General features: G+C 43.0%; 1 protein-coding gene across 13 annotated transcripts in view; it reads left to right on the forward strand.

Annotated features, from left to right (window-relative positions):
- The window catches only part of BAALC (BAALC binder of MAP3K1 and KLF4), an 83,313-nt gene extending 66,277 nt beyond the window's left edge, over positions 1–17,036 (forward strand). For 5 of the 13 annotated variants that reach the window (XM_036995870.2, XM_036995867.2, XM_036995871.2 and 2 more), the window contains one exon: positions 15,712–17,036. In XM_036995870.2, coding sequence (XP_036851765.1) covers positions 15,712–15,826 — 115 coding nt within the window. In that variant the 3' untranslated portion in view covers positions 15,827–17,036. Of the gene's footprint in view, positions 1–12,280; positions 12,510–15,207; positions 15,274–15,711 lie in introns of all 13 variants that reach the window. The other 8 variants (XR_012128346.1, XR_012128348.1, XR_012128347.1 and 5 more) reach the window with 7 other exon arrangements.
- Positions 17,037–17,918: the final 882 nt, after the last annotated feature.

Consider the following 17,918-nt stretch of genomic DNA (forward strand, 5'->3'; position numbering starts at 1 on the left):
ATTGAAGCTTCTGTCAGCGGAGCCATTGCATACCAACTCAGCTGTCAGTAGTCTAGAATCTTCCCAAAGGAAATAATTTTCTTCTTATTCTCTCCAGGGCCCTTGATATGCAACCTCTTCTGAGTCTTCTTCTGTGTCTGGTTCAGGCAGTATCCACTTGCCTCTTTCTGTCTTCCTTTGCTTCCCCAAGATGACCTATCAGCATTTCACAGCATCCCCTGTATCTCATCAGATCCCCTGACTGATGGTTCTTTGGCATTTTTTAAAGCTTTCCTTCTGCAGAAGAGGCCTTCATGAAGTGTGCATCATCATGCACATGCCTGCTGCCATATTCCCATTCAGATTCTCCAAACCAATTTGTGTGTCAAAGGCAATTCTCACTAGGCCTGGAAAATGTCCTCATCAGCTCCTATAAGCACTCTGGATTCATTCTTCTAATGTTCTTTCATTGAGTGCCATCTAGGTGCCAGGCACTGTTCTAATGCCAAGCATCCAGGAGTGGAAAAGGTGCACCTGTCCTTCACTCTGAAGCAGCTGCCAATTTTAACAGGGATGAGAGTGGGAATACAGAATAAATGAATAAAGCCCTTATAGATTTGAAATGTTGTTATGAAGGAAATAAAAGGCCACAGGTAGGGGACAGCAACTACTCTATGTAACATAGATGTCCCCACAGTTCAAATCTCTTTCAGAAGAGTGGAGGGGCAGCTAATGATGCTAAGGACTGGGAGCAACAGTGTTCTGAGCCCTTCTCCACTTCAGATCCCATCAAACCGGATCTTCCTTCTTTCAGTTCCCGCAGCCCCTGTCTTATGCTCAGTTTTAATAGGTGCTAATTGGCAAAAAGAATGTGGCAAAGATAATCTTCCACAAATCGGAGCTGTCAGTCTCAATAGGAAGCCATTCCTCTTTCTCTGCTGCACCCAGATTTCCTCCAGTCACTTGGGACATTTCTGACCTGGCAGCATCTGATTAACCACTGGCTCAGTCCCTTTCCCCAGCTCTTCCCCTGGACTCAACAGACAACACAGGGGGAGGCTCTGTGCTTGCTTGTTCGCTCCAGCTAATTAATGCTCAGGAACGCTGGGCTGCCTCCTACCTGAATGTGCCTTTCCTCAGGCTCAGGACTCTTGTTTTTCTCCCCCAGAACTGTTTCCTCAAGTATTCAGCTAAGGTAGAAATGCGTATGTGGATATGGCTCTGTGCAGACAGGTCTCGGAGTGTGTGGCTGGCCTCACAGTGAGGCTTCACGTCTGCATCTTTTTGAGTTGCTTTATTATTTTTGGCAAACTGGACAGACCAGGACAAATGAATTCACTGATGCCCAGACTGATTCTCAGCGAAGGAGCTTCTTCCTTCTGCTCTCCCTCCCCCTTCTCCCTGGCGAGGCTTGGTCCAGTCCAGGAAGGATGCATCAAGCCTCACAGAAAAGTCTGTGGCCAGAGGGGGACGCCTGATCCAGAAAGGAGCATGGGAGCAGCCCAGAATCTCTCCTGGATGGTAGTAATATGAGCTAGAAGAGTTAGGAAAGTAAATATGAGTTTCTCTGAGAAAAACAAAAGCATGACCTTAAAAGGAGAGAGAACAAAGGGAATCACCATGGAAAGCCAAAGGGAGTGAGCCAGGTTAGAAGGGCACTAGTTCAAGCCTGGAAAAAGGAAGTGATTTAGGAGTGTAAGGATGTGGGTGTGCGTGCGCGTGCACGTGTGTGTTCACGTGCACACCTGTGTCGTGACTTCCACAGTGCAGCTATGCAGTGGCTGCTACCTTATGTAGATGAAGATGAAGAATTATGAGACTCACCACTCATCTGAGAGTCTGCAGAAAAACCAGTTCAATTAGAAGACTCTTGGGGAAGATTCCCCCCTATTCTTTTTTTTTTTTTTTTGAGAGGGCATCTCTCATATTTATTGATCAAATGGTTGTTAACAACAATAAAATTCTGTATAGGGGGGTCAATGCTCAATGCACAATCATTAATCCATCTCAAGCCTAGTTCTCGTCAGTCTCCAATCTTCTGAAGCATAACGAACAAGTTCTTACATAGTGAACGAATTCTTACATAGTGAATAAGTTCTTACATGGTGAACAGTACAAGGGCATTCATCACAGAAACTTTCGGTTCTGATCACGCATTATGAACTATAAACAATCAGGTCAAATATGAATATTCGTTTGATTTTTATACTTGATTTATATGTGGATCCCACATTTCTCCCTTTATTATTATTATTTTTATTTTTAATAAACTGCTGAAGTGGTAGGTAGATGCAAGATAAAGGTAGAAAACATAGTTTAGTGTTGTAAGAGAGCAATTGTAGATGATCAGGTGTGTGCCTGTAGACTATGTGCTAATCCGAGCTAGACAAGAGCAATGAAACATCCATGGATGCAGAAGCTTTCTCTCAACACAGGGGGGGGGGGTGAGGTTCTAAGCTTCACCACTGTTGTTCCCCAATTTCTCACCTGATGGCCCCCCTGCGACTGTGCCTGTCTTAGGTTGTTCCTCCCTTGAGGAATCTTACCCGTCTCTGGCTAACCAGTCATCTTCCAGGGCCATACAGGGAAATGTAAAGTTGGTAAGTGAGAGAGAAGCCATATTGTTTGAAAAGGTTAGCTTTTTACTTCTTTGCAGATTTATGCCCTGTGGCTTCTATGCCCAGCACTTGTCTCGAGGTATCTTTACCACCTGGAGGAATTATGATACTCGGTAACTTCGATATGAGGCACGAATTCTATTTAAGAGTTGTAATTAGGAAGGAAGAAGAAAAGCTATAGAGGTAGCATATGGAAGAAAACATGGGAGGATTGATTATTTCTTTGACAAATCTTCTTGTAGAGTACCTTACGTATGTATAGGTTTTAAACTACTAAATAACTTACACACACATATTAACATAATAGGAATATGGTGACATAAACAAAGCAAATCTATAATTACCAGCCATCTCCAGTGAAGCCAAGAAAACCATTTAGGCACCCTAGGCATTTGTGAAAATTAGTCTATGATATGATGGATATTGTCCAGCTGTACTTGAACAGTCTGAGAGAAATCAGACAAATTAAAGCAACCCATTTCTGGAATCTGTTCACATCCCATATGTTCTTTTAACTGTAGATAGTCTATAGTCGTAAGATTTTGGAGTGCTACAACTTGCACCCCTCCCAACTCCTGATTGAGTTCCAACAGTATAGATCTGGTCAAATTCGTTGTCTCACTGTATGCACATGCCAGCCTAGACATCTCCCTCCTCATTCCAATGGCAAGTCCAGGAAATGGTTGGGTGGACGCAGCCACAACCGCAGCATCGCCCGGATCCCTGTGGAGGCTTTTTGATGATCATCTCCCGGCACGAGTCCTCCAGAGAGTGCTGATGCCGGAAGCTCCTCCTCATATCGTATCTTAGTTCATTTTCTGGGTAGCCAAGCTAGGCCTTGATCTTCTGCATACAAACAAACAGACCCTTTGCCCACACTTTGACATGCCCTCTATACCACTGTGTAGAACTCATTGGAGGTCAGTACACAGGAACTGCTTTTTTTTATTATTTTTTTTTTTATTAAGAGAAAGGAATATTATCAGAAAAGAGTACCTCCATAGCTGATCATCTGACACCCTTTAAGTGATCAACATTAAGGATATTTAAAGCATGCGTTAATCTTTGATTTACCAATTGTCTTATCCTATCAAGGAGTAATCCCCCTTTTCTTTCTTTCTTTTTTTTAATCTTTAATCTACACTTACATGAAGAATACTATGTTTACTATGCTCTCCCCTATATCAGGTCCCCCCTAACAACCACATTACGGTCACTGTCCATCAGCATAGCAAAATGTAGAATCACTACTTGTCCTCTCTGTGTTGTAGAGCCCTCCCTCCCCTTTCTCCCTCGCCTCCATGCATGCTAATCTTAATACCCCCCTTCTTCTTCCCTCCCCTTATCCCCCCCTGCCCACCCATCCTCCCCAGGTCCTTTCCCTTTGGTACCTGTTAGTCCATTTTTGGGTTCTGTAATTCCGCTGCTGTTTTGTTCCTTCAGTTTTTCCTTTGTTCTTATATTCCTCAGATGCGTGAAATCATTTGGTATTTCTCTTTCTCCACTTGGCTTATTTCACTGAGCATAATACTCTCCAGCTCCATCCATATTACTGCAAATCGTAGGATTATTCTTCTTCTTATGGCTGAGTAGTATTCCATTATGTATATGTACCACATCTTCTTTATCCATTCATCTACTGATGGACATTTAGGTTGCTTCCAATTCTTGGCTATTGTAAATAGTGCTGCGATAAACATAGGGGTGCATCTGTCTTTCTCAAACTTCATTGCTGCATACTTAGGGTAAATTCCTAGGAGTGGAATTCCTGGGTCAAATGGTAGGTCTGTTTTGAGAATTCTGATGAACCTCCATACTGCTTTCCACAATGGTTGAACTAATTTACATTCCCACCAGCAGTGTAGGAGGGTTCCCCGTTCTCCACAGCCTCGCCAACATTTGTTGTTGTTTGTCTATTGGATGGCAGCCATCCTTATTGGTGTGAGGTGATACCTCATTGTAGTTTTAATTTGCATTTCTCTGATAATTAGCGATGTGGAGCATCTTTTCATGTGTCTGTTGGCCATCGGTATTTCTTTTTTGGAGAACTGTCTGTTCAGTTCCTCTGCCCATTTTTTAATTGGGTTATTTGTTTTTTGTTTGTTGAGGCGTGTGAGCTCTTTATATATTCTGGACGTCAAGCCTTTATCGGATCTGCCATTTTCAAATATATTCTCCCATACTGTAGGGTTCCTTTTTGTTCTATCAATGGTGTCTTTCACTGTACAGAAGCTTTTCAGCTTAATATAGTCCCACGTGCTCATTTTTGCTGTTGTTTTCCTTGCCCAGGGAGATATGTTCAAGAAGAGGTCACTCATGTTTATGTCTAAGAGGTTTTTGCCTATGTTTTTTTCCAAGAGTTTAATGGTTTCATGACTTACATTCAGGTCTTTGATCCATTCTGAGTTTACCTTTGTATATGGGGTTAGACAAAGGTCCAGTTTCATTCTCCTACATATAGCTGTCCAGTTTTGCCAGCACCATCTGTTGAAGAGACTGTCATTTTGCCATTGTATGTCCATGGCTCCTTTATCAAATATTAATTGACCATATATGTTTGGGTTAATTTCTGGAGTCTCTATAATCTGTTCCACTGGTCTGTGGCTCTGTTCTTGTGCCAGTACCAAATTGTCTTGATTACTATGGCTTTGTAGTAGAGCTTGAAGTTGGGGAGTGAGATCCCCCCTACTTTATTCTTCTTTCTCAGGATTGCTTTGGCTATTCGGGGTCTTTGGTGTTTCCATATGAATTTTTAAATTATTTGTTCCAATTCATTGAAGAATATTGCTGGTAATTTGATAGGGATTGCATCAAATCTGTATATTGCTTTAGGCAGGATGGCCATTTTGACTATATTAATTCTTCCTAGCCATGAGCATGGGATGAGTTTCCATTTGTTAGTGTCCCCTTTAATTTCTCTTAAGAGTGACTTGTAGTTTTCAGAGTATAACTCTTTCACTTCTTTGGTTAGGTTTATTCCTAGGTATTTTATTCTTTTTGATGCAATTGTGAATGGAATTGTTTTCCTGATTTCTCTTTCTATTGGTTCATTGTTAATGTATAGGAAAGCTACAGATTTCTGTGTGTTAATTTTGTATCCTGCAACTTTGCTGTATTCCGATATCAGTTCTAGTAGTTTTGGAGTAGAGTCTTTAGGGTTTTTTATGTACAATATCATGTCATCTGCAAATAGTGACAGTTTAACTTCTTCTTTACCAATTTGGATTCCTTGTATTTCTTTGTTTTGTCTGATTGCCGTGGCTAGGACCTCCAGTACTATGTTAAATAACAGTGGGGAGAGTGGGCATCCCTGTCTTGTTCCCGATCTCAGAGGAAATGCTTTCAGCTTCTCTCTGTTCAGTATAATGCTGGCTGTGGGTTTATCATATATGGCCTTTATTATGTTGAGGTACTTGCCCTCTATTCCCATTTTGCTGAGAGTTTTTATCATGAATGGATGTTGAATTTTGTCAAATGCTTTTTCAGCATCTATGGAGATGATCATGTGGTTTTTGTCTTTCTTTTTGTTGATGTGGTGGATGATGTTGATGGATTTTCGAATGTTGTACCATCCTTGCATCCCTGGGATGAATCCCACTTGGTCATGGTGTATGATCCTTTTGATATACTTTTGAATTCTGTTTGCTAATATTTTATTGAGTATTTTTGCATCTACATTCATCAGGGATATTGGTCTGTAATTTTCTTTTTTGGTGGGGTCTTTGCCTGGTTTTGGTATTAGGGTGATGTTGGCCTCATAGAATGAGTTTGGGAGTATTCCCTCCTCTTCTATTTTTTGGTAAACTTTAAGGAGAATGGGTATTATGTCTTCTCTGTGTGTCTGATAAAATTCTGAGGTAAATCCTTCCGGCCCCGGGGTTTTGTTCTTGGGTAATTTTTTGATTACTGTTTCAATTTCTTTGCTCGTAATTGGTTTGTTCAACTTTTGTGTTTCTTCCTTGGTCAGTCTTGGGAGGTTGTATTTTTCTAGGAAGTTGTCCATTTCTTCTAGGTTTTCCAGCTCGTTGGCATATAGGTTTTCATAGTAGTCTTTAATAATTCTTTGTATTTCTGTGGGGTCTGTCGTGATTTTTCCGTTCTCATTTTTGATTATGTTGATTTGTGTTGATTCTCTTTTTCTCTTAATAAGTTTAGCTAGAGGCTTATCTATTTTGTTTATTTTCTCAAAGAACCAGCTCTTGGTTTCGTTGATTTTTGCTATTGTTTTATTCTTCTCAATTTTGTTTATTTCTTCTCTGATCTTTATTATGTCCCTCCTTCTGCTGACTTTAGGCCTCATTTGTTCTTCTTTTTCCAGTTTCGATAATTGTGATGTTAGACTATTCATTTGGGATTGTTCTTCCTTCTTCAGGTGTGCCTGGATTGCTATATACTTTCCTCTTAAGACTGCTTTCGCTGCATCCCACAGAAGTTGGGGCTTTGTGTTGTTGTTGTCATTTGTTTCTATATATTCCTTGATCTGTATTTTGATTTGTTCATTGATCCATTGATTATTTAGAAGGATGTTGTTAAGCCTCCGTGTGTTTGTGAGCGTTTTTGTTTTCTTTGTAGAATTTATTTCTAGTTTTATACCTTTGTGGTCTGAAAAATTGGTTGGTAGAATTTCAATATTTTGGAATTTACTGAGGCTCTTTTTGTAAGCTAGTATGTGGTCTATTCTGGAGAATGTTTCACGTGCACTTGAGAAGAATGTATATCCTGTTGCTTTTGGATGTAGAGTTCTATAGATGTCTGTTTGGTCCATCTGTTCTAGTGTGTTGTTCAATGCCTATGTGTCCTTACTTATTTTCTCCCCAGTGGATCTATCCTTTGGGGTGAGTGGTGTGTTGAAGTCTCCTAAGATGAATGCATTGCAGTCTGTTTCCCTCTTTAGTTCTGTTAGTATTTGTTTCACAAATGCTGGTGCTCCTGTGTTGGGTGCATATATATTTAGAATCGTTATATCCTCTTGTTGGACTGAGCCCTTTATCATTATGTAGTGTCCTTCTTTATCTCTTGTTACTTTCTTTGTTTTGAAGTCTATTTTGTCTCATATTAGTACTGCAACCCCTGCTTTCTTCTCACTGTTGTTCGCCTGCAATATGTTTTTCCATCCCTTGACTTTTAGTCTGTGCTTGTCTTTGGGTTTGAGGTGAGTTTCTTGTAAGCAGCATATAGATGGGTCTTACTTTTTTATCCATTCTATTACTCTGTGTCTTTTGATTGGTGCATTAAGTCCATTTACATTTAGGGTGACTATTGAGAGATATGTACTTATTGCCTTTGCAGGCTTTAGATTCGTGGTTACCAAAGGTTCAAGGTTAGCTTCTTTAGTATCTTACTGCCTAACTTAGCTCGCTTATTGAGCTGTTATATACACTGTCTGGAGATTCTTTTCTTCTCTCCCTTCTTATTCCTCCTCCTCCATTCTTCATTGTGTGTTTTCTTCTGTGCTCTTTTTAGGAGTGCTCCCATCTAGAGCAGTCCCTGTAGGATGCCCTGTAGAGGTGGTTTGTGGGAAGCAAATTCCCTCAGCTTTTGCATGTCTGGGAATTGTTTAATCCCGCCATCATATTTAAATGATAGTCGTACTGGATACAGTATGCTTGGTTCAAGGCCCTTCTGTTTCATTGCATTAAATATATCATGCCATTCTCTTCTGGCCTGTAGGGTCAAAAAGTCTGATGTTAGCCTGATGGGTTTTCCTTTATAGGTGACCTTTTTCTCTCTAGCTGCCTTTAAAACTCTTTCCTTGTCCTTGGTCCTTACCATTTTAATTATTATGTGTCTTGGTGTTGTCCTCCTTGGATCCTTTCTATTGGGGGTTCTGTGTATTTCCGTGGTCTGTTCGTTTATTTCCTCCCCCAGTTTGGGGAAGTTTTCAGCAATTATTTCTTCAAAGAGACTTTCTATCCCTTTTCCTCTTTCTTCTTCTTCTGGTACCCGTATAATACGAATATTATTCCTTTTGGATTGGTCACATAGCTCTCTTAGTGTTGTTTCATTCCTGGAGATCCTTTTATCTCTCTCTATGTCAGCTTCTATACGTTCCTGTTCTCTGGTTTCTATTCCTTCAATGGCCTCTTGCATCTTATCCATTCTGCTCATAAATATTTCCAGGGATTGTTTCACTTCTGTGATCTCCTTCCTGACATCTGTGATCTCCCTCCGGACTTCATCCCATTGCTCTTGCATTTTTCTCTGCATCTCATCCCATTGCTCTTGCATTTTTCTCTGCATCTCTGTCAGCATGTTCATTATTTTTATTTTGAATTCTTTTTCAGGATGACTGGTTAGGTCTGTCTCCTTCTCAGGTGTTGTCTCTGTGATCTTTGTCTGCCTGTAGTTTTGTCTTTTCATGGTGATAGAGATAGTTTACAGAGCTGGTACGAGTGACAGCTGGAAGAGCTTTCCTTCTTGTTGGTTTGTGGCCTTCCTCTCCTGCAAGAATGGCGACCTCTAGTGGCTTATGCTTGGCAGCTGTGCACAGACAGGGGCTTCTGCTACCTGCCCATTTGCTATGAAGTTTATCTCCGCTGTTGCTGTGGGCGTGGCCTGGCTGAGACTGCTCCTCCAAAATGGCAGAGCCCCGTTGGAGGGGGAGCGGCTGGGAGGCTATTTATCTCCATAGTGGGCCTCTGTGCTCCCTGTTGCCCAGGTGGTTAGAGTGCCCAGAGATCCCCAGATTCCCTGCCTCTGGGCTAAGTGTCCTGTCCTGCCCCTTTAAGACTTCCAAAAAGCACTCTCCGAACCAAAACAACGACAGCAACAACGAAAGAGGAAAAAAAGAAAAGGAAAAATGCACGATTTTCCTTGTCCTCAGGTGCTGGTCTCAGGCACCCGCTCACCGGTCTTGCTGCCCTGTTTCCCTAGTATTGGGGTCCCTGTCCATTTAAGGCTTCCAAAAAGCACTCGCCAAAAAAAAAGGGAAAAACGCACGATATTCTTTGTCCTCAGTCGCCGGTCTCAGGCACCCGCTCACCGGTCTTGCTGCCCTGTTTCCCTAGTATTGGGGTCCCTGTCCCTTTAAGGCTTCCAAAAAGCACTCACCAAAAAAGAAAAAAAACCCGCTCCGGTTTCTTTCCACCCGCCGGGAGCCAGGGGGAGGGGCGCTCAGGTCCCACCGGTCCGGGACTTGTATCTTACCCCTTTCACGAGGCGCTGCGTTCTCACAGGTGTGGATGTGGTCTGGATGTTGTCATGTGTCCTCTGGTCTCTATTTTAGGAAGAGTTGTCTTTGTTATATTTTCATAATTCTATGTGGTTTTGGGAGGAGAGTTCCGCTGCTCTACTCACGCCGCCATCCTGGCTCCCCCCCTCCCCCCCTATTCTTTACATCCTTCCCTGTCCACCCCACCTCGGAGTCATGTGCCTTTTATGTACTCACAAGCCACTTGTTGATTCATTGAGACCGGCCTGTACTTTGCCAAGACTGGAAAGGTTCCCCGCAGCTCCCCTCCCACCCAGGCCCTCCACCATCACCATCAAATGGTCAGTGACTGTTCTGTGGGAGCCCAGTTGCTTTTCTAAAGTGGGTTCCGCTGCCTTCCTAGTGTTTGATCTGAGGCTGAAGTTGAAAAGCACTTGATAACCTGACAGATAAAAACCCCTCCGCTAAGTAGCTTAGGTGAGGCCACACATGGGGCTGTGGTCTGCACAGGATTTGCTCCCGGCCCAGGGAGTTCTTGAGTTTTGCCTGGGGGTTGGTCTGATCCCTGCTTTTAGAGATTAGTATCCTGGCCCTTGGTGGAGTTGCTTAAATCAAATGTTTCCTGATTTACTTCACATTAACACCACAGAAACTCATGAAGCAGGAGCAAGGACGGCTATGGAGCTTGGGAACTGCTAGGGGCTTGTTACTGTCTGGTCTGGTCTCCCTTTAACAGGTCTGAGCGCAAAGAAGAAAAATGTTTCGAGTTGCAGTTGACAATGCTCGGTCTTTAATCTTTAGGGACGGAGGAGAGGAGGGAACTAACATTTCCAGAGTATCTCCTATGAACCAGACACACTATGTATGGCACAATCTTTAATACTTCAGCTGTACGAGGTCCACAGTGACATTCCTGACCTGGCCACTGGCTCAGAAAGGTTAGGTGTTTGTTCAGCATGACACAGGGAGGAGGGATTTGGCTGGGCTGGAGTTCAAGCCCTGTTTGTTTCCCTCCAAGCCCTATGCTCTTCCTTCCCATTACCTGAAACAAAATGGTGGTGAATTTAGAGTAAGTTTTGGTGGAGTCATGGGAGGCTGGATGTAAAGGACCCTGGGCTGCATCTTTAGTTCAGTTCACTACCTATGTGGGCATTGGCCTTGGGCACATTGCAGTGGCCTGAGTGAGCTCGGCTGCCTCACCAGGAAAGGGAGCCCTGACATCCACCTGGCTCTCGGCAATGGTGCAAGGAACGATCAGCTATAAGCATGACTGCAATCCTGTAGGAAGGTCCTAGGATGGTTAGGGCAACGCAGACAGGTTCTGTTCCTAGGAATTTTCTCTCTCACTTTCTTTCTAAAAATTTATCTTCATACATGTGTTCTTCATCAAATTATTTGTTGCATGTCCATTATGTGATAGACAGTATGGTCGATTCTGGAGACACCATGCTGAACACTGCAGACTGGTCCCTACCTTTTTGAAGTTTATAATCTGATGAGGTTGTAGAAAATAAGCAAGTAAACAAGCAAATATATAAGAATATCAGGAGAGAAAATAAGATGGTCCCATGGCTGCATGTGCTTAGAAAACCCCTTCAGTGTTCCATAAGAAATCGTGAGCTGTGATTAACTCTGGGGAAAGCACAGTTGTGGCCAGAGCTTTGTAGCAAGTATTACTTTTCACTGTGTCCTTCTCTACTCTTTGAATTTCTTTTGCCATAATTATGTATTGCTTTTATAATTAAAAATACTAGTCATACAGAAAAATTGGCGTCTGATGAACCATAATCTCAGTAAGCCTTGCTTTTCTCATTGTCTGCCAGGAACTATTAAAAGGTTAGTACAATCCCATGTTAAGTATAGATATGTCATGGAGTCAAAGTAAAGCTGAGAACATCTCTATTTCCATTTTGGGGGAAAGTGAAAGAAGGCTAAGCAGACTTAGCTGCACTCTTGAGTCCTGGCCTCAACAGAGCAGCCAGGCTGCCCCCACTGCTAAACACCATGAGAATCAAGATCACCTGGGTTTGAGGCCTCTGGGAAGTTATCACAGTCGGTCTGGTTGCCCTTGAGAAATAGGGGCCAAAAAATTCAAGAGGCAGTGTCAAGAGGACTGAAGTCTACCGTTCACAGAGTACAAAGCCTGCAGAAATGAGGCAAGGGAAGAAGAGAAGCTGTAAAACTGGGTGAGAAACAAGAGGGGGCCCATTCACAGCATCAATGGTGATAAAACTCACAAAACAAGAATTTGGAAGTGGAGGAAGGCTTGATTTAGCAGACAGCTGAAAAAAAACAAAGGTGCCAAATAGGTTTCTCTCATCGTTGAGTTGGGAACCAAAAGGATTTTTTTAAGCTGGTAATTGCAATAGGAACGTTTTCCTGTCATTAAATAAAGGGGGTGAGATGTTAAATAAAAAGGTTTGGCTGGCTGAAAACCAGAGGGGAAGATATCCATGTTATACAAAATGTCATAGGCCCTGAGGAAGAGAAGGGTGTAATTGTTCTGTGTATCCATATAGCTCTTTTCCTATAGGAGGGAAAGCAACTTACTTCTCAGAACAACTAGAGAAAATAATCTGGCATTGTAGTTCTCTGTCATCTTCCTTCGTCTCACTTGGGCTTGAAGTCGGAGGTTTCCAAGCTGTGACCAGATTACAGCAGTGAGCGGCCTCCTGCATATCCATTCTGCTGCAAAGTGCGGACACCTCTCTGTTGATGTCTCAGACTTGAGAGCTTTTCCTTTACATAATGCTTCCAAGAAAGTGAGTTGTTGTTCTAGTTGTTTAATTTTCTCAGTTTAATACAGCATAATTAATTGAAAGTGGATTTGTTTATGGCTTGGAACCTGTGCCCATCACTGGAATACAGCACTCCAGTTTGTCCTTTATCTAAATGTGTATCTTAGATCATTATTATTATTGTTGTTCTTTAGAAGTAGGGATAGCAATAGACATAGTTTCAGTACAATAAGAAGGTTTTCCATTTATACTTAGTATGTTTGACTGAGATCATCATTTTGCAAATAGAACCAATGCTAGTAACTATTATTGAGGTAACTAACTGTCCTGGTTTGTAGAGGCCTGAGGAAGTTCCTGGAATGTGGACTTCCAATTTTAAAACAGGTCAGCCTTGGGCAGACTGCGAGAAGTTAGTCACCCTGTTAATGCTAAATGGTATGCTTATTTCTCTCAGAAAAACCTAAGAAGCAGGGTTATTTCTCCATTTTTGAGGTAAGGGAACCGAGACTCAGAGGTTAAAACAACATGTCTTGTGGCAGCTAACTGGTAGCAAAGCCTTGCCCTAAACCCAGGACTCTCTGGCCCCAAAGCCTATGCTCTGAACACCTCCACTGGGCAAGCTTTTGATACACAGATTTAAGAAATTGCCACATTGTACTTGAGAATAAAATCATGCAAATACTGTGGCTGTTTTCGGAATGACTATCTTACAGCTTTTGGCTCTTTACTCAGTCTAGGAAATGAAGAATCATCAAACTACTGAACTTTTGCATGGATTTTTAAGCTTAGAAAAGCAGGCTGAACTATAGAGTAGAGTGTTTTCTGTGTATAATCTTTAATGACCTTTTGTGAAATCTTGCCAATAACTCCAAAGAAAAGTAGTTATGCAGTTGGGAAAGTTTACATTTCCATACTGGAAAGTTCTCTCAGTGCCGACCAGTTTGAGGGGAATGCTGCCATTAACCTGGCTCATTTCAAATACAGACTCTGTGTCTATTCCTCAAAGCTTTTTAACAACACCCAGAATGGAAATCAAATGGAATTAGCTTCACATTTGCCACATTTTTTCTTTAGGAAACAAAGTGGGTTGTGGGACTTTATGAGTTCTCTGCTTTTAGGGAAAAATAAACCCATAAGCATCACTCCTAGCCCTGGCAAGACCTGAGTATTAACTTAAACAACATTGACTACTGGTTGTTAAGGGTACGACCAAGGTATTGTGCTTATTTGTTCATTTAACCAAAGTTAAATTGAGAGACTCCTACGTCTCAGACTATGCTAGGCACTGGAAACATGAAGAGGAAAACAATGAAATTCCATATATGAAATCAAAGCTAAAATTGCATATAGTCAAAACTATCCTTAAACATCCTTTAAATCACCCATAAAGTACTTTCTTAGGTCCAGTTCCCTAGAAGCAGAGCCTAAGATGAGGATTCTTGGGTAAGTAATTGACTGAAAGAATACTCTCTAGGGAAACCCAAAAATGTTGGGAGAGCAGGATGGGGCAGAGGACCAAGTTTAGCAATATGGGAGCTCAACTGAACAGCTGTAATGTAGCCTCAGCCCGACCCCATAGGGAGTTATGGAGCAGGAATGGCAGCATAGATTTATTTCCCCTTGAGAAAAAAGGGTCAACCTTTTGTATCCCCAGTAATCAGACCTTGGCTTTGGGCTATCTCCAGAAATTAGGGCATAACCTCTTAACCTTTCTAGGCAAGGTGGCCCCAGTGAGATGAAGGTGATTCTCAGAAGTACGCTGCTGTGAGCAGGTAGCAGCCACCGCTCATGGGAGTGGATGCCCCAGGCAAGCAAAGAGAATCTGCAGGGGGCATCACGAGTGGCTTCGACACAGGATTTATGTGAAATTCATTTGTTAATAAACACAACAAATTGATTAATTTTTCTCTGATGGTGCAACAGTACACCATTTCTTTAAATGCACTACATTTCTCTAGTTGGCTTGTGTACAGGGGTCATATTGTATGAAAAATATGTGTCCATCATTTCTAGGCTCATGTCTAGTAAGGGGAGATGCTCACTCCCTGGGAAAGGCTCCCACAGATCTGAGACTATGTTTTCCAGGAAGCAGACGCTGAGATGTCTTTATACAGGATGTTCATTGGGAAATGCCCTGTCAACACCTGCAGAAGGAAGGGATGGAAGCAGGAGTGGGCAGACGGAGAAGCTGAGCCAAAGAGCGGGCCTGACAGCAGCCTTGGCTGACCCCCCACCTATTGCTCTGGGGCTTAATGGCCTATCAGAGCTGGCCTGGATTGGGCCCAAATGGCCTGACCTTTGTACCCCTGCATATATCCCCTCACTGGGCCACCTCAGGAAGGCTTGGCCCTCGGACAGGTGGCCCTCTGCCACTGAGGCCATCCTGAGGGACAGCTGGAGACTACTTGCTAGCTGCTGTCCTGGAATGGGGACTGGGCGGCACACTGTCCATCTGCAATGGAGACGACTCAGACGCCTCTCATGCTCACTCCAAGCATACCTGCATTAAGTGGAATGGGCACAAAACTGTCCCCCACTGGTTGTCTTCCCTTGATGGGGGGACACATATGGTTGAAGAAGCTACAATTTAATCAGTGCTTTGGTGTTAAAGTGAATTCTGGATCTTTATCTCTGGCTTATCTTCATTTAGAAGTGGATAATCTGTCCTACTTTTTGCTTATTATACTTAGTAAGTCTTCTGTTTTTTTTCATTTTTATTCAGTGACAAACATCGTGCTGACTACCTTATATGCGTTACCTTATTTAATCCTTACAAAAACCTTGTGAGGTGGGTACTATTGTTATTTCCTACTTTACAGATGAGGAAACTAAGGGCTAGAAAAACTTGCCCATAGTAAAGTTATCTAGTTAGTATTTGAACAAGTCTGTCTGACTCTAAAGCTCAAACCCTTAACCAGTGAAGGCAGCTGTGAAGCCATGTTGCCCATTGGCGGTCCTTTGCTAATGAATGCATTCGTTAGCGTTTTACCAAGCATGCCTTATGCCAGGCTCTATGCTAGGCTGGTGTTAGAGATTCAACAGAAACACCTTTGAAAAGGAGTATTTGTGCATTTGTTATTGTGAGCCACTCTTCCTAACTCTGTGTGTGTGTGTGTGTGTGTGTGTGTGTGTGTGTGTGTGTAACAGTCTTAAGAGGTTAATGCAAATGTGAGGATCTTCAGATATTTCCTAGTAACTCAGTTCACTGTGTTCAACTTTTTAACAGGCTAAAAGAGATGCTAAGCGAATGTCTGCAAAAGAAGTCACCATTAATGTTACGAACAGCATCCGACAGGTGGACAGGAGTGGAAGAATCACAAAGAACTGCGTCAACTAGCTGAGTGTCCAGCTGTAAGGGCAGGTGGACTGCTTTGACCCCCTTCATGCACTGCATCCCATCATGGAACCTGGAAGAAGCAGGTGCCCCTTGCTGAATGTGAACACTGCTGAGTGCCTTGAGAGACTGTCATGCCTGGCAGCCAACAGCTGGCTGCCTGAGCCAATGGGTCGTTCACAGCTGCCTACTTATCACCTGAAGTGTTGGTGCAGTACTCGCACTTGGTAATAAACCACCAGTGTTCCATTCAGTTCGCCTCTTTGCGACTCCTGCAATGTGGTCTGATGGAAGAGTGGTGAGAGAAAGCCACAGGCCAGTGTATGAAACAGAGGAAAGCAGGTTCCCCAGGAGAGAGGGTCACACAAAGTTTGCTGGCCACAGGAACGTGCGCTGTCTCAGGCAGGCTTGTGCTCTTGTTCTTTCTTTTGAATACCACCATCACAAAGCCTGCTGTGGTCACTTAAAAGTTGACTTTGACCCACCTTCAAACCCAAATCTATGAGAATTCAGGAAATGGGAAAACTCCTTTCTTGTTTCCTTAGCTCAGTATGAGACAGATTCAGATCCAGTTTCACTCAAACTAACACCATTGCACCCATGGTGACTTTGGGAGGTTTCTATAATGCAGTCACATCCGTTTCTCATTTGGTCAGTGTCCCCCATGCCGGCGTCCTTGGCAGCTTCTGAACCATGATACCGTGGTCACTGTTGTTAATGCATTCAGCCTAGGACAACCCTCAGGGCTCAGCCAGACGTGGCATTCTTCATAGCTCCCCGGGCTGCTTTGCTTCTATTCTTGAGTGTTTTCTCTCTCCAGACAGGTCATTTGCAATTGTTAATCAAAGACGGACACCACTCACTCACCCAGGGAGGTACTCTGGAATGTGTTGGCAGTGCACACACTTCCCTTTGGCCTCTCTGACCACAGCCCCAGGCTATGTCATACGTTATCTGCAAAGAATCACTTCAGAAAGCCAGCACCTGGTGATGCATATTCACACTGACATGTACACTGTGTTGGAAATCAGAGGCAGTAAAAAAATGTTTTGATAGGAATGACATTTTCTAACATTTCTTTAAACATGTTGAGGTGGGAGTATTTTCCTCTGAAGTAATGTAACATGATTTTTACAGGACTGTTAAGATGCCTGAGTTGGGAAAGGTAGGACCACAGTTGTACCAAACACTACCAATAAACTCTGTGCTTAGCAGAAGTGGGCAGCCTGATGGTGTGTGTTTATATAACACAGTCCAGAGAATTGACATGAGCACGTTAAAATACAGATACTCGTCCTCCTTACTGGTCAATTCTATAATTCCTCAAACACAAGTGAGTAGTGTCCTTCCTTCCTTCCTTTGGTAGATTGTATATTTACTCATGAAACATTAAACACCAGCCCTGTGTCAGGCACCTCATGGATGCTGAGAGGTTTGGAATCCGGCCAGTCCCACTGGTGTATCCTAACTCTAAAGTGGACCTAATCACCAGGAAGTTAACTTACACCCTAAGGCATCGTGAGTGCTGTGAGTTGCTCTGGAACGGAATCCCACTTTTATATTCCAGGTAAGGTTTCTGTCTTAAATGCCACATCTGGGTGTTCTCTGCATCACTATACAAGCCTTTATCATATGTGAAACCACAGTTTCCCAAACGTCTGTCATTTTGTAATTCTTTGAGAAAGGGCTTTTAGGGAACTTCATGTTCTAAAAATTTTTTTAATAGTAACACAAATAAAAGCAGAACCTGTGACTCACACGTCCCCAGTGGCATTACTCAGCAGGAGCCCCCAGCCGCCAAAGGCCGGCGGTCCTGCACGTCGAAGGGCTCACTGTCCCAGGGCACACGCATTTGTGTGTGGCGGTCTTTCACTGTCACTGCGCTGTCGGTCACGGCCCAGGCCTAGTGTCTCTTTTCTACCTTGTTGCATCATTTAACTCCTGCACAGTGTTTGGAATTGATCGACTTGCGAGGGTGACCTTGTTTTATACAGAAACAGTTTCTGTCATCTGGGGGAGAAGGGAATGAAGGACAGATGTGGTCCGCCCCTCCCTGGGACCATCTGGATTTCACCGAGACAGTGGCCAGAAGTCAAGCC

The sequence above is a fragment of the Manis javanica genome, chromosome 2, assembly GCF_040802235.1.
Source record: "Manis javanica isolate MJ-LG chromosome 2, MJ_LKY, whole genome shotgun sequence".
NCBI classification, from domain to species: domain Eukaryota; kingdom Metazoa; phylum Chordata; class Mammalia; order Pholidota; family Manidae; genus Manis; species Manis javanica.